The 15,753-nt window shown below is 32.7% G+C and overlaps 1 protein-coding gene across 2 annotated transcripts; it reads left to right on the top strand.

The window, feature by feature from the left end:
* Positions 1–267: 267 nt before the first annotated feature.
* Positions 268–14,711, top strand: l(3)72Dn (UTP4 small subunit processome component l(3)72Dn). Of its 2 annotated transcripts, none has more exons than XM_088231499.1 (12): positions 268–492; positions 1,707–2,086; positions 2,946–3,093; positions 3,571–3,807; positions 5,325–5,477; positions 6,012–6,357; positions 7,420–7,606; positions 8,259–8,491; positions 11,575–11,766; positions 13,580–13,669; positions 13,797–13,948; positions 14,646–14,711. In XM_088231499.1, the coding sequence occupies exons 1-11, from the start codon at positions 392–394 to the stop codon at positions 13,929–13,931; spliced, it is 2,202 nt and encodes a 733-aa protein (XP_088087625.1). In that variant the 5' UTR covers positions 268–391; the 3' UTR covers positions 13,932–13,948; positions 14,646–14,711. The 2 variants fall into 2 exon arrangements, with proteins under 2 accessions (XP_088087625.1, XP_088087626.1); XM_088231500.1 differs by having other exon boundaries at positions 269–492; positions 13,812–13,948.
* The last annotated feature ends 1,042 nt before the right edge of the window (positions 14,712–15,753 follow it).

Below are 15,753 nucleotides of genomic sequence, written 5' to 3'. Positions count from 1 at the left end.
TAATATAATAATTATAGTGTATCTAATATTAAATACTAACACACCAACTTGTATGTATAGTACTAACACATGTGTAAATATTTAAAAAAGTCGATCTCAAACTTGACACTGGCTAGAACACCCCAGTTAGGAGTGAAAAAGACAAAAAAAACTAAGAAGAAACTCAGATAATCAAATTTATTTACGTTTATTTTTTTGTTGTTTAAATTTAAAAATAAAAATTGCTTTAACTTCAAAAACGGAATTCATTTAACCATGATATCGTTATCTATGACTTTCGTTTGTCAACTTGACACATGTCGCAAAGCGAGCGCATGTTTACTGTGTTCATAACCTACGTATTTAATTTATAGTAAATAAAAACTAAATGATATATTATTGATGAATCAAAATGACTTGTAAATTTCATAATGTGCGTTTCTTCAACTTTGAACCTAAAGCCATACACTGTATGGTTTTAGATCGTGAAACCAAAACATTGGCAGTTTCGAGGTTAGTATCATATTTGATATTTTTTATAAAGTATAATAAATTATATCTAACATAATTTTAAAAATAAATTTTATAGGTACTCAGTTGAATTCGATTTCTTTCGATGTGTTTACTGGAGAATATTCAATTTATCGTAGTTACTGTGTTTTAAAAATTGGTTTTATAATCAATTTTATTTTAGGGTCTTCACTTGCTAAGGTAATCCTCTTTAAATACGATAATATACCATTTGAATAATACCACTTCTCTATTTTCATTCATTTAAAAATACCGGTCATTCACAGTTGTGTACTTTTGGTTATTTCAGTTTCTTTGATTTGGAAAACAGTCCTTTTATAACTGAATTCACTTTTGCTTTTATTATTGACATGTTGGATTAATTCATTTCCATGCACCAAGCTAGTCTAGTTTTTTTTTAAAAATATTACAGTCAATAGCGGTTTGTTCTATCAAAATCACATTGAAGGTTTTGTAAATGGACTGTCAATGGTCTTTAAAAGACTGATTATCTTCATGCAACAAAAAAATATTACGATACACTTCGGTTAATGTACCGATGCAGTGCCATATGCATCATTAGTTATAGAATTATGATGATGAATACAGATGCAAAATAAAACATTTATATTTTATACTGTATAGCACTTTCAATGATAGCACGTCAATCAGAGATAATGTAGAACTATTACTAGTACGTCAATAAGACAAGAAGAATCAATCGCACTCCATATTCAAATAATTTGTTAAAAATAACCAGAGACAATAAATTATTCACATAGATGTTAAATAATAACTGGCTTATTTTTAAATTGCTGTTTTTTTAGAAAATTACCTCACGGGTGTTTTACAATTCTGTACTTATATATCTAAGCTATACTGACAGAATGCATTAAGTCAACAGTCTTTATTTGTTTAAAATATTTTAAATTATAGGTGCAAGATGTTGATTTAAAATTTTATGCTATGCCTAGAATAAAAATTACTCTTTCAAAGCTTTAGAAAATTGGGGGTGAAATAATGCTTTGAAATAATAAAAAAGCTTTAAATGCAATTATCTCTGAACTTGTTTTAATGGCTTAATGCATTTTGTCAATAAAGTCTCGATATATACTTATATTAAAACATACATTCTTACAAAGTTAACACTACATATCAAAATATCTGATTTTGAACTTAAGGGTACGATCAGCTTTCATTATATTATTCTATTTCAGAAACGACGCATCAATAGAATTATGGAACTTGGAAAATATTCCCTACATGACTCGCGTGATTCCTGGCACCCCTTCAGGATCCGTGGAAGCCATGTGTTGGGTGAACAGCAGACTATTCTCTACCGGGCTAAGTGGGGCAGTGGTCGAGTGGGATCTGCAGACTCTCTCTCCTAAACAGTCGGTTCTCGTAACGGGCCAGGCGGCCTGGTGTGTAGATGTCACCCGCGCATCAAACAAGATGGCTGTCGGAACGGAACAAGGATATTTGAATTTGTATTCTCTAGAGGAAGAAGCCATGAATTTCGAAAGGATTTTTGATAAACAGGAAGGGAGAATATTGTGTTGTAAATTTGACCCGAGCGGAAAAATATTAGTCACAGGTAAAATTAGGGAAACATTATTTTTTTAAGAATCAACAAATGTAATATGTCAATATGTAGCAATGTCCGCCTTGTGGTGTAATGGTCAGCGCATTAGCCTACCATGGAAGAGATCTCGAATTTGATTCCCGACATGGACATTAGGTATTTTATTAAAATAGGACTTTTACACTAGAATATTTCATAGTCCCTGGACTGGTACTTAAACCGTAAGACTGATCGTCTTACCTTAGTGATAAAAATTATCATGATACGCTGCAATTGGTGTACCAATGCAGTGCTCTACGTACCACTGCGTGCCAAAAGGGAATGACGATAATGAAGGTAATGTATATTTTTCTAAATATTTTTGTTCAATTGATCAATGAGTTATAATTTTTTAAATTATAGCCTATGATTTTTATTGTCTGTGGTCACCGTAAAAAATATAAAAAAAAAGAATGCTTGTTCAAAAAAAAAAGAGTTGTGTTTTAGTGTTTTGTTTGTGCAATATCTCTCACTGCGCTCGTCTTTGAGGCCACATTCTCGGACCAACAGGCTGCTCTCTTACTCATCATCATTCCCTTTTTGCATTTAATGGTGCATAGAATACTGTATTAGTACACCAATCGCAGTGCATCTTAATCATTTTGTTACATGTAGGTAAGATGATCAGTTTTACGCTTCAGGTACCAGTCTAGGGACTATGAAATATTCTAGTATGAAAACGCCTGTTTAAAAATAAATATTCCATGTCAGAAATCGAACCAGAGACCTCTTACATGGTAGGCAAACACGCTGGCCACTACACCGCGAGGTTATCAATTATATTATATTAATTTTTATAATTACTCATTACTTATTTTTTTTTTTTTTTTAGGTTCTATAGAAACAATTAGGATATGGAATGTAAGCAATGGTCAAGCTTTACATCGAATGGGGACAGGTCGGTCTGAAAAAAATAAGGAGACTATCGTCTGGTGTTTGGCTGTCACGTCTGATCTTACCATCATCTCTGGAGACTCAAGGTAAAGGCAATACTGTTATAATGATTAATGCTCCTCTTAACTCTCGTGTGGCTGCGGTGTAATCTTAGTCTACATAGGATATAAGACTTGATATATCTCCTATTTATTAAAATTATAAAGTTGTATTTTTTGTAATCTTAAAATGGACATTTTCACTTCGAATTTGGAAAGTGAAATTAGTATGAATATGCTGGATTTTAATACAAAAAATATTTATCCTTACTATGCGAGGAATAATTATACGAATGAAAGTAACGCCAATACCACAATAAATCTGTTTTACTGTATAAGAAAGAGCACGAAAATAGAACTTATAACAAGGAAGACAGAGAGCTGTTCTGTGGTCGGTGTTTGTGGGAAAGAGACAAAAACAAAAGAAACAGTACTGTGTGGAATACATCCGCCGTGTAAAATGAGGCTCCGCTGAACATATGTAAGTCTATTAAATACTCGTTCTCTAGAAATATACCATTACAGGGGCTGCATCACCTTTTGGGACGGGCAAATGGGGGAACAGCTGGAGAGCACGAACACACACAAGTGCGACGTATTGGCCCTGTGCCTGTCGGAGGACGAGCGCTCCCTGTACTGCTCCGGGGTGGACCCCGTCATCGCCAGCTATGCCAAGGTCAGCATGAAGCACAAAGGGGACGCGGCGTACGTGGACAAGTGGGTCAAGAGCATACAGAGGAACATTCACACCCACGACGTCAGGTAAACTCAAGTTTATAATTTATTTTTCTTTTGTAATATTAAATATTCAAAGCACTTACTTTGCGGTTGTTCACTATAATTCAAATTAAAATAAAATTGCTTTGTTATCTTAGAAATTCAAAAAGCGATAAACAATATAAAAAAATAATCAAATAACCAATATTTCCTATAGGCACTGCAGATTGAACAAACACCTTGCGAGAATGAACCTTTCCGAAACTTCTAGATGTAGGTTCTGCAGTGCAGATGAGGAAACACCTATACACATTCTATGTGAATGTGATGCTTTACATCATAAAAGGAGCCTCATCCTGAAGACCTAAAATGACCTAAAGACTTTACTTATTACCTCCATATGTTTAGATTTATATTTAATATTAAGTAGACACTGTTGGCTTTTTGGCGTAATGATCAGCGTGTTTGCCTACCATGCAAGAGGTCTCGAATTCGATTCCCGAGATGGTTGATATGAAAGGTGTTTTTGCACTAGCATATTTTCTAGTCCCTGGACTGGTCCTTGAAGCGTACTGATCATCTTACCTTCATGTAACGTATATAAAAATGATCAAGATACACTGCGATTGGTGTACCAATGCAGTGCTCTATGCACCATTAGGTGCGGAAAGGGAATGATAATGATGAGACACTGTTAAAATTATAAGACAGGATAAAATTCTTCCTAAATTACACCTTGATAAGAAAAGAAGATTGCGTAGCTTTGAAACCGGTCGGTAATAAAAGATAAAATAAGTGGTCAAAAACAAAGTTAATGTATTTTAAATTAAAGTTTATTGAAAAAGTCTTATGAAGACAAAACGTGTTATAGGCCATTTGATTTTGAATGAATTTTTTACGTCTCAAAGTATCGTATTTATCTGAAATAGATACCGATTTGCAAAATTTCAGTAATAAATTAATTTTATACAAAAATTTTAAAATATTGGAATGTTAAAAAAACTATTAATGGTATTTATTGTGATATATTTCAGTAGTAAATTTATTTTATATAAATATCATTTCTATTACTAGAAAAAATATTATTAATTATTCAAACAATATCCTAAATTTACAGGAGTTTTAAAATAGTGTGGGTTTTTTCATACAAAAGTAAAATGAGGAAGTTCAGTGGTTTAAAAAAAAGTATTATTTGTTAATAGACTATTAAAACCGAGCAAAATATTTAAAAAAAGTTATTTATAGTATTATCAGCGCTATGATTTTTCAAAGTAGTTCACTTTTATTAAAATATTTTTTCTTACTTATTATGCTCTTTTTTTTACCGTCCGCAAGAAAACATCTTTATATCCAATTTCCCATAGGGCTGAACTTCCTCATTTATTTTTGTCCCAATTTTGAAATGAAACTTTGGCCCTTCTGTTTTTAAAAGGTAAAATATGTTGACAAAGGCCATTCATTTTTTAGCTACGTAATGTGCGTATTTTGAATTGTATAATTTCTCATCGCTAGTTTTACACAATTTTTTTTCTTGTATACTAATAATGTTTTAAACTGTACAGGGCATTAGTATTGCAAGACAACAAACTGTTTTCCGGAGGAGTGGACGGCTACTTGGCAGTGTCCAGCTACCCGCCCAAGGTACTGGTCAAGTATCCCCCCCAAGCGCATCACGCCGTCAGCTTCTGTGAAAAATCCCGCTTACTCTGTTTAAGGTCAGCTCCACTTTCTGATTAATCATTTACACTTCATTTTATATCTTGATTTGACAATACATCGATTCTTCTTTTCAGTAGTTATTTTAACATTATAAAAACTTAACAATTTATTTTAGTAATAAATCTGCATTGTTAAGAAGCAAAATCTATCCATTTCTTTCCCGACATTAGTTTTTAAAGCTTGTATTACACGGGTCATAAAATGGTACGAAATCTGTGCTATAATTCACCACTGTAATTGGACCTCCTGGCCTGTTGTGGTGCAAAATATTGATTAAGCGTACAATACACAAATCAATAATAATTTCATTTGTATTTGTGTGTAAAGTGGCCACTTAAACCAGCCAATGACAGGTCATTAGCCCTGTAAATGCCTAGTCTTCCGTATTCCCTTTTCAAAAATGTTTTCCCTCTCTGTTGCAACAAATTTAGATCTAAATTACTCCCTAGGGAGGAAATCCAGCCTGTCTACAAACATTTCCATATGCTCAAAATATTGTTGTAAATAAAGTCCATTAACTCTCCCTGCAGGTATACGAACAGCATAGAAATATGGCGACTCGGCTCCTCAATATCTGATGAGAAGGATCATAGCACTTCCTACACAGCGGAAGAAGACCCTTCCCTCCCGAACGGTGACCAGCCCATCACCAACGGGCACTGCAATGGAGAGAAGGAGACCTATATGGAGGGAGCTGACTCCCGCGGCTGTGTGAAGGGTAAACCTAAAAGGTTGCGACTGTCGGAAAGACCCAAGCTGCTGCTGAGGCTCGCTACTCCTTCCTCATCTCCTCTCGTGTGCTGCGCCTTTTCCCCAAACTCCAGGTGGATTGCGTACTCTACTGAGGCCCATTTTAGAATATTCAAATTTACACTGGTGAGTTCAGACCGAATAACATGTTAAAAGATAATGGGAAAATACGCACAATTTTAATGGTCATTTTAAATTTAATGTTTTGTTATTTTCTACCTTCAATATAATTTATAATTTTACCAACAGATGTTTTGAGATTGTGTTTACATTGGCAATGTATTTGCTTTTTTTTAGTAGGACATGTCGAATGGTTATAAAATGACTCAAACTAAATTTATTGCAACAGGTGAGGAAAAGATTTTTGAGAAGGGAATATGTTTAGGCATTTACAGGGCTTATGACCTATCATCAGCTGGTTTGAGTGACCACTTCACACCTTTCTGCCTGTGTTTGAACATCAACATTTCCTCAACTCTTCTATCTGTTGATTTTTGTAAATATCTGAATAATAACAACATTCCAAAACGAGAAATGGCCAATGGAGACTTATAAATCAGGGACTGTAATTAAACAATAAACTACCAGACAAAACTAAACAAAAGACTCGGACAAACTTTTCAAAAGATTTAAAAAAATTCTTATTAACAACAGAGTAGGAATAAAAACTGATATATTTTTTTTGTAAAATGAATGTAATAATCCGTAAGGGTTAATAAATCAATTTCAAATAAAAAAAGGTCATAAAACCTTTTTAAAGGCCTAGACTTCCATATTCCCTTCTTAAAAATATTTTCCCTCTCTGTTGAAACAAACCTAAATAACTTTCTAGGGAAGAAATCCTCCCTGTCTACAAAGATTTTAACATGCTCAAAACATCGTTAACTCAATCATCATTTAATTTCGTAGAAGCTTTACGAAATTATAATTTTTTAGTGACATTTTGTAATTATCTGAATGAATCAAATAGAGATGAAAATTTTACTTAAATCTAATTTTTTTTCTTATTAATGGACGGATGATCGATATCTCAGTCAGGCTCGGGATATGGGTGGTTTAGGTTTTAATACACAATATTATTCCTATGAATGCAGCTCGGACCTCGCTAATCAATCTCTTATTCTCTTTCCATAGACTTACTATAGATGTATGCATTTTTCATTTACCGGGCGAGATTTCTGTTTCCAGGATGACGAGAGTCCGACGTTGAGTAAAGTGCTTCCCCTTCCCGCCGAGTGTGTCCCCTGTCACCGCATGGTCTTCTCTCCTGACTCCGAGTCCCTCATCCTATCGTCTGCCGACTGTCAGGTCCGAGTTCTGCACATCCACTCAGACGGAGCCGTAACAGTCGGCCACACCATCGACACTGAGAAAGGTACTTTTGCTCAAATCATTTTTGTATTATATTCCACAAAAAAACACCTCGACAGAGACGCTCGACTTTGAGGCCACAATCTCAGGCTGAGGAAAACCAGATTCTGTAAAAGCATTTCCTCGGAAAAATTAAATATGATTTTTCTCAAGCCTGGGTGTACTGAGCTGTAATTCACCACTGTAGTTGGGCCTCAAGGCCTGTTGTGGTGCAAAATAATGATTGAGTTGTAAACCTGCGGCTACGGCTGCAGACTATCAGATCAGAGGGCCAAACATACCTCAACTTGATTTTCATTTTCTAATAATGATTTATTGAAAACTTGTTGAAAATGACCTTAGAAACTAAAATATTTGTGTAAATCATAAGAACGCAAATATATATTCTTTTAATTTTCAAAAAAGAACTGAAAAATAATTATAATTTGATTAAATATTCGTAATGTAAATATAGCTTTTTACAAGTTTTAATTATCTTATTACTATTCGGCGGCCTAGACATTTGATGCACACACAGAAGGTTCCGAGTTCGATTCCCGGTTCAAGATTTATCTCAATCTCAGAGTGAATTTAACATAAGTACATTTAAGAATTGATTGTAATTATATAATATTTTTGTACATATATTGAACAAAAATAAATTCAATTGTTTCCAGTGCTTAAGAAAAAAAAACTGCTCCATTTATACGCATCGGAAAGTGCATCCAAACACTACTACCTGGCAATGAGTGACACGGGTAGCTATATCGGCGTGTGGAGGGTGAAGCTCGGGGGGGGCGCGCCTCCTCCTGAGCTGGTGGGGCGCCCTCCCCGCCACCCCCTGCCCCCCACCGCGCTGACTGTGGACCACCGGGCTGACACCCTGCTCGTGGCCTACTCAGATCAGAAGGTCAGCTTTTGCAATCCTACTAAATCTTATAGCATACCATTGACACAGTAAAAAAAAAATTAAATGCTGCGGAAATATGTATGCAATATTCATAGGCAGAATGGTGAATGTTACAGTGCCTAAATTGGCAACTTAAACCAACCAATGACAGGCTATAAGCACTGTAATTTGCCTAGACCTTCTTTTTACCCTTTTTCCCCCTTCTCTGCTGCAATAAATGTCAATCATAATAACACCATAGTGGGTGAACAACCTTGTCTTAAAACATTTGGATATAACTCAAAATATTATTAGGAAATTTTATTCAACCTAAGTTTCCAAAATGGTTTAGCTCTGATTTAAAGACTCTGATTTTGAAAAAGAAAAGGATCCACAAACTTTATAAACAAACTGGGAATCTCAAATTTTATCAACAATTTTCTCAACTAAGAGAACTTGCGAAGTCTGAATCATCCAATTGTTATAGATCATACATCAATGAAACTGAAACAATGTTGTCCATAAATCCCAAAAAGTTTTGGAGTTTTGTTTCTAATAAGCGTTTCAATAACGATCTGCCAATAAGTATGTTTCTTAAAGATAAACACGCATCTAATGGTACCGACATAGCTAATCTTTTTGCAACGCATTTTTCTTCAGTATATGTTAATAATTCTTCCAATGTTAATTCCTTATTTAGCTATACTAATACTGTAGACCTGAATAATTGTGAAGTGTCAGCTGAGGATGTCAGAATCGCTCTAAGTAAACTTGGTAATGGTAAATGTATTGGTCCAGATGGTATTCCTGAAATACTACTATCAAATTGTAAATCTAGTCTTGCCAAGCCTCTGTCTTTACTGTTTAATATGTCTTTAACAACGAGTGTATTTCCTGATATTTGGAAAATTTCTATAATAAGACCGATATTCAAATCTGGTGATAAATCTAACGTAACTAACTATAGACCCATTTCAATGATATCTCCTGTACCTAAACTATTCGAATCAATTATTACAAAAAAAATAACACCTATATTTAAAAATGTGCTGATTGAGGAGCAGCATGGATTTAGGACAGCCAAATCAACGACGACCAATTTGCTTTCTTTTACTGATACTATTTTTACAGCGTTCGAGAATAATCTTCAAGCTGATGTACTGTATACAGACTTCTCCAAGGCCTTTGACAAAGTTGATCACAACATTTTATGTGCTAAACTTCGTGCTGTAGGCATTAGAGATCCCTTTTTATCGTTTTTAAAATCCTACCTCTCACATAGAAAACAAAGTGTAAAAATCAATAACTTCATATCAAATAGCTTCCTAGTAACTTCTGGTGTACCACAGGGTGCCCACTTGGCCCCTCTTCTATTTAATCTGTTTGTTAATGATGCTGCTAATGTTTTTTCTTTTACAAAATTCTGGCTTTTTGCTGACGATAACAAGATACTTAAGCTAATTAAAAATATTGATGACTGTGTCAGACTCCAAGAAGACATAAATGCATTCCATACTTGGTGCAAAACTAATAACATGGAACTTAACATCGATAAATGCAAAATTATTTCATACCATAAATGTAAACATCCTTTTATTTTTGATTATAAACTTAATGGCCAAGTTCTTTCGATTGTCACCTCTATAAGAGATCTTGGAGTGATCCTAGATAATAAACTAACTTTTCTGGAACACTTTGATAATATAGTAAACAGATCCTTAAAAATTTTAGGCTTTATTAATAGAACTACGTCTGATTTCCAAAGTATGCTTACACTTAAAACACTTTATTGCTCTTTAGTTCGCCCTATTCTTGAATATGCATCTGTAATCTGGTCCCCTCATTATGCTGTTCATATCAAGCGCCTTGAATCAGTTCAACATCGTTTTATAAGAAAAATTGCATGGAAGATGGGATTGGAAAGAGGAGACTATTCATATTCTGATATGGAGAGGTTTTTAAGCATATCAAGTCTTGAAAAACGCAGATGCATTGCAGATATAATCTGCATGTATAAAATTATGAACTGTCTCATTGATGCCCCTGAAATTTTGCAAAAGATTCTTTTTAACGTTCCCACCCGTAGACTAAGAAATAATGAAATGCTTTTCCTCGGTCACTACAGGACCAATTATGGTGCACAGTCGCCTTTGCCCAGAATGATCAGGCGGGTGAACGATCATCAAGATCTTGATTATTATGGTGTAAGGATGTCTTTCTTTACAAATCAGCTAAAGAATCTGTATAGTTAGCCTATGCTTTTTACTTAATCTAAAAAATCTATCATCTGTCTTTGCTGCTTATTTCTGTTCCTTATATTTTTTTATTCCTTTGTAAAAATTTCTTTTAATTGTAATGTTTATAATGGACTTTGTCCGTAAATAAATAAATAAATAATAATAAATAATATAAGGTCATTTAATAATTAAAAACAATAGGGAAATATCACTTTTTTTAACAATTTTAAGTTAATAAGGGTCTATGAAATACAATTGAGTAAAATATATATTTTTTGTACTTATTAGTAGGATAAAAATTCCCAGCACCCAGCATTAAATTCCCGCAAAAATGGTTCATTGCATTCCCCACGATTCGGTTAAATTTTGACCTTTGTGACCGTTTAAATTTAAATAGAATGTTGTCACGAATCTTGATGTCGCGTCACCAAACATATCGCGTTAACAATTTATTTTTTATAATAATATAAGAATGAAAACATTTTTCCACAATATCCATATTGATTTTAGAAAATACAATTAATTTTCCTAAGTCCATTTCACATATTTTTATCGGTATTTGTAGTAAGTGATATTTCCGTTTGGGTAAATCATAAGAACTCAAATATTTTTTTATTTTTATAAATATAAAAAAATTGTAATATGCTTTCATACATAAAGTTATTTTTGCAATCAGGATCAAAATATTTTTTATTTTATTATAAAAGCTAATACAGTCCTTCATTAGTTAATTTATTTTTGACCTTCTGGCTTTATTTATTAATCTCATGTATAGAATAGGTTATTGTGAAATAATGTGTTGTGTTTAAGGCACCTTAGGTTGTTAATTAAATCAATTTCAAACATAGCGTTTGTTTAATTTATCAGGTGTTGGAATACAGCTTGAGCCAGACTAAGTTCACCAAGTTCAGCGCTCGTCTTCGCAGTGAGGAGTTTGGTCTCGGGCCTCGCTGGACCTCGCGCCCCTTCCCCATCACCTCTATCCACATCCACCCCACCAAGAGGAACATTCTGTTGCTCAATGACGACTGTGGACTCTACATAATCAACAAAGACGCCGTAAGTATTGTAATTACAATATCGATGCTGTTCCTATACTCGGTTGTTTGATCATCGCTAAATGCCTATATATTCACCAGCTATGGAGTTATATATTAATGTACAAAAATCATAGCGTGATTTTTGTCACTAAAGAATAATAATCCATTAATATTATTTTATTAATTTTGGTTAGTAGAGTATTTTTGAATCGCATAAGATATTTAATATTTCCCTCAATTGCTTTTTGCTATCTTAATTTTATTTATTTTTTTGTTCAGAAAACGACTGTATAGTATAATAATAAGTATTAAAAACAAAGATTTTCTTACATAAAAAGACCAATTAAGTTTTCATAAATTAACTGAATAAGGAAGAAATTAAATGTGTCAAAAAAAAAAACTTGAGTAAGAAAAGAATAATACTTAACATTAGTAATAAATAAAAATACCGAAGTCACCCATGAACGTATACATATACACACATGCATACGCACACCTACGTGCGCATATAAAACATACAGAAACACATACATTACATACGGTACATATTATAAACCACGCAAGATATAGGTACATTAGATATTAAAGCTCGTATTATATGGTTCAGAAAATGGTACAAGATTGCAAGATTCAACCCAATAAATATTGTGTTGTGTGATACACAAATTTGTTCAAATCTGTGGTCATATTTAGAAAAATTTGAATTTGTCCTGTTTTTCAACAAATATTTTAACCAAGATCTGTGCGTGCCTACTATGCTTATACTGTTCATTGTCAATGCGTATCTGTTGTTGAAAATAAAACACGTTTATTGGATTTTAATTCTATTTTATTTTTTTAAATATACAAGAGGGTATATTGTGACGCGTTTCTAACGCAAACTAACTTAAATATTTACAAAGTTTTCTTATATACTAAAAATAATTGCTGTTTAATGATTGAGGATTTCTATACAAGCCAAGATAAAGTAAAGTAATGTAATTAAAAGTCAATTAGGGTATACTGAGTATATTTTATTCGGGACATTATGGGTATTTTGGGGAAAGCCTTCTATTATTTAAAAATGTTTGTAAGGGTATGATTTTAAAATTAATATAATTATTATAATAGTTTGATTGATTTCATTTATATAGGTTATTTTGAAAAAAAAAAAATTATAGTTGAAACTCTATATTGGTGTTTTATACAGGTTTCATTATATAACTAAGATTTATGTTCAATGTCAACTGAGGTAAAAATGTTCTAAAAAAACGAAACGCGTCACAATATACCCTCTAATATATTTTTAAAAATAAAGTAGAATTAAAATCCAACAAACGTGTTTTATTTTGGATACATTACCAAATTTGATATGGAATTCAACCAAATTTTCAGCAAACACAATAAATACTTTATTTATCCTCAGTTTTATTTGCTTTACTGCATGTTTTCACTTCACGTTTGCAGTTATTTTAAAAACCCGATGTTGATTGAAGAATAATATATTGTTAGTTGTCAGTAGTCGCGTCATCACAAGATAGCTCGTTTTGTCAACTGTGAAACTGCCCACTATCTGTCACGGCGCTGTAAACATCTACGTACTGCGCATGCTTACGTGCAATTTTCAATCCCAGAAGTTGCCCCCTGGAAAACAGCAAATAGCCCAAGATTTAGCACAAAAAAAATTTGTACAAGATACTGCGCCATTATCTGACCCGATCTTTAAAAACAAACTTATGTCATAGTTCTTTGACAGAACGTATTTATTTATTTATAATTCAATCAGAACTATGTTTTATGTATATTCCTTTTTTTCCTATTACAACAATTTTCTTTCGTATATTTTTTTACAGGAACCAGAAGAGGACGTAGAAAGTAAAAAGTCGAAATTACAAAATTCACAAATTGAATCTAAACTCTGCTTTACTATAAAAAAACAAAAGGTGAGAAAAATTTACACTATCTCAATAATTACGATACCATTGTAAAATATCTTTGTAAAGAAGGAACTTGATTGATTCAAATATTTTTCCAAGTAATCCTTGTGGTCCATATTATAAAATGTAAAAGACAAATTGGTTACAGCATTTGGTGGCTGCAAAATGGATAAGCAAAGATGAAGCAGCTCTAGTTGTTATTGAACCCGACTCCCTCATAGAGAAATTACCTCCCGCATTTATGAAGCACAAATTTGGAGCCATGTGATCTTTACCTCAGAATTGGTGAGAAATGATTCAAAGCCTTAATGTTTCTTAGCTCAATGCAAACAGAATTGCCTACAAACTTTACAGTAGAGTTGAAAAAATATCCATTTTTGTCCCTTGATAATCACATATTTTTAATGATTTTCTGTACATTTTACATCACCATATTAATTTGTATTTTTATAAATAAATAACAAATAAAAATAGTGCCTATGCAGCTTGTTGATAAAATATGTATTCATTTATTTTTTACTCATTCCCTTTCCGCACTGCATTTGTACATCAATCGCAGCGTATCTCGATCATTTTTGTTACATGAAGGTAAGATGATCAGTCTTACGCTTCTAGTGTAAAAACACTTTATTAAATAAATATTTCATGTCCATTATGTCGGGAATCGAACCCGAGACCTCTTGCACGGTAGGCAAACGCGCTGACCACTACACCACGAGGCCGACTTTACTACCTCTTTAAATTATGTAGAATACAGTGTTTTGAAAAACCAATGAAAAAAATGCGTGCTGTTTTCTGTTCTGTAAGAGTCCTCACAAAGATAACCTATTCTAAGGAGTACTGCACAGTGTTCAACATTTATTTTCATTATTTGCATGTCACTCAAATATTTTTTTCAAACAATACTCCTCACAAAATACATATATATTTTCTAATATTGTTAAAATGTATAAAAACTAATTAAACACTTTTCTTTTTACAGGAGCAGGCACAAGTACAAGGTTAAATAATATCTTTTGAAAAAAATAAAAATATTATTTTGTATAAATGTTTTTGTTTTACTTCTGTGTCTTCAATATTCAAAAGTTTAAATGGGTAAAAAATATGTAATAGTTCTAAATAAATGCAGAAAGATATGCCATTGATGTGATTAGACTGTTGAGTTTTGGAATAATGTAAAAAGTTGAAAAATAAGCCCAAAGCTAAACGCCTCTCATTTGTATTTTAACCTCAAGGAAAATAAAAGAATTAAGGTTACTTACAATTAAATACAAAATAGAGACGCTGACAACTTGTAAACAGGAACGTTGGTCAAGGACAGAGAAGGGCGAGAGATTTTAGGTACTGCACACATAGACAATAATTTACTGTCATCACTTTACTCTTTGGTTTCCCCAACCGTGTACCCTAAGTGGTACTTCTCTTTAAACTGGTAGCATCTTCTGATGTGTAAAAAATGTAGTAATACCTTGATGGATTTAAATAAGAGGAAATCAGTTTATTCGTGAATAGTAATGGGGATCAAATATTCAGAAAGCATTACAGCATTTTGTTCAAAACAGGCCTAATTTACGTCTTATAGAAATCCTTGCAAGTAATTATGTTAAGGAAAGACAAATGAAACGCCTAGTCTGTATTTTTAATTTTTTTATTATAAAATTAGTAGCATAATACATTTTAACTGATTTAATATCAATATTAAGTTATAATAATTAGTTTATTAATAAATAAACAATTTAATATAGTTCTTTAATATATTTTCTGTTTTACACATAAATAATTATCAAAACAACCCCTACTTTTGAGACAAACACTTCAAAATAAATAATTACTTGTGACATAAATATTAGTGATTAATTAACTTAAGGTTAAAAGTACTTTTTTTAGCTATTTGAAATTTTATCATTAATTTAAATTCTACACATGGTAATGACGAAATTGACAATATGCACACGGTGCAAAATGTTTCCAGAACGATACGCAGTTGCAGTATGCTTTCACAAGGAATGATGTGACAATTTGGGACGAGTGCTTATAACAGTAATGGATATTTTTACTAAGTCCTTAACAGTTCCATATCGAGTTTGAAG

Source organism: Micrasema longulum, unplaced genomic scaffold, assembly GCF_059751315.1.
Source record: "Micrasema longulum isolate JH-2025_06_02 unplaced genomic scaffold, ASM5975131v1 h1tg000888l, whole genome shotgun sequence".
Taxonomy (NCBI): domain Eukaryota; kingdom Metazoa; phylum Arthropoda; class Insecta; order Trichoptera; family Brachycentridae; genus Micrasema; species Micrasema longulum.
The sequence above is the reverse complement of the archived record's forward strand: the minus strand, read 5'-3'. Positions and strand labels throughout refer to the sequence as shown.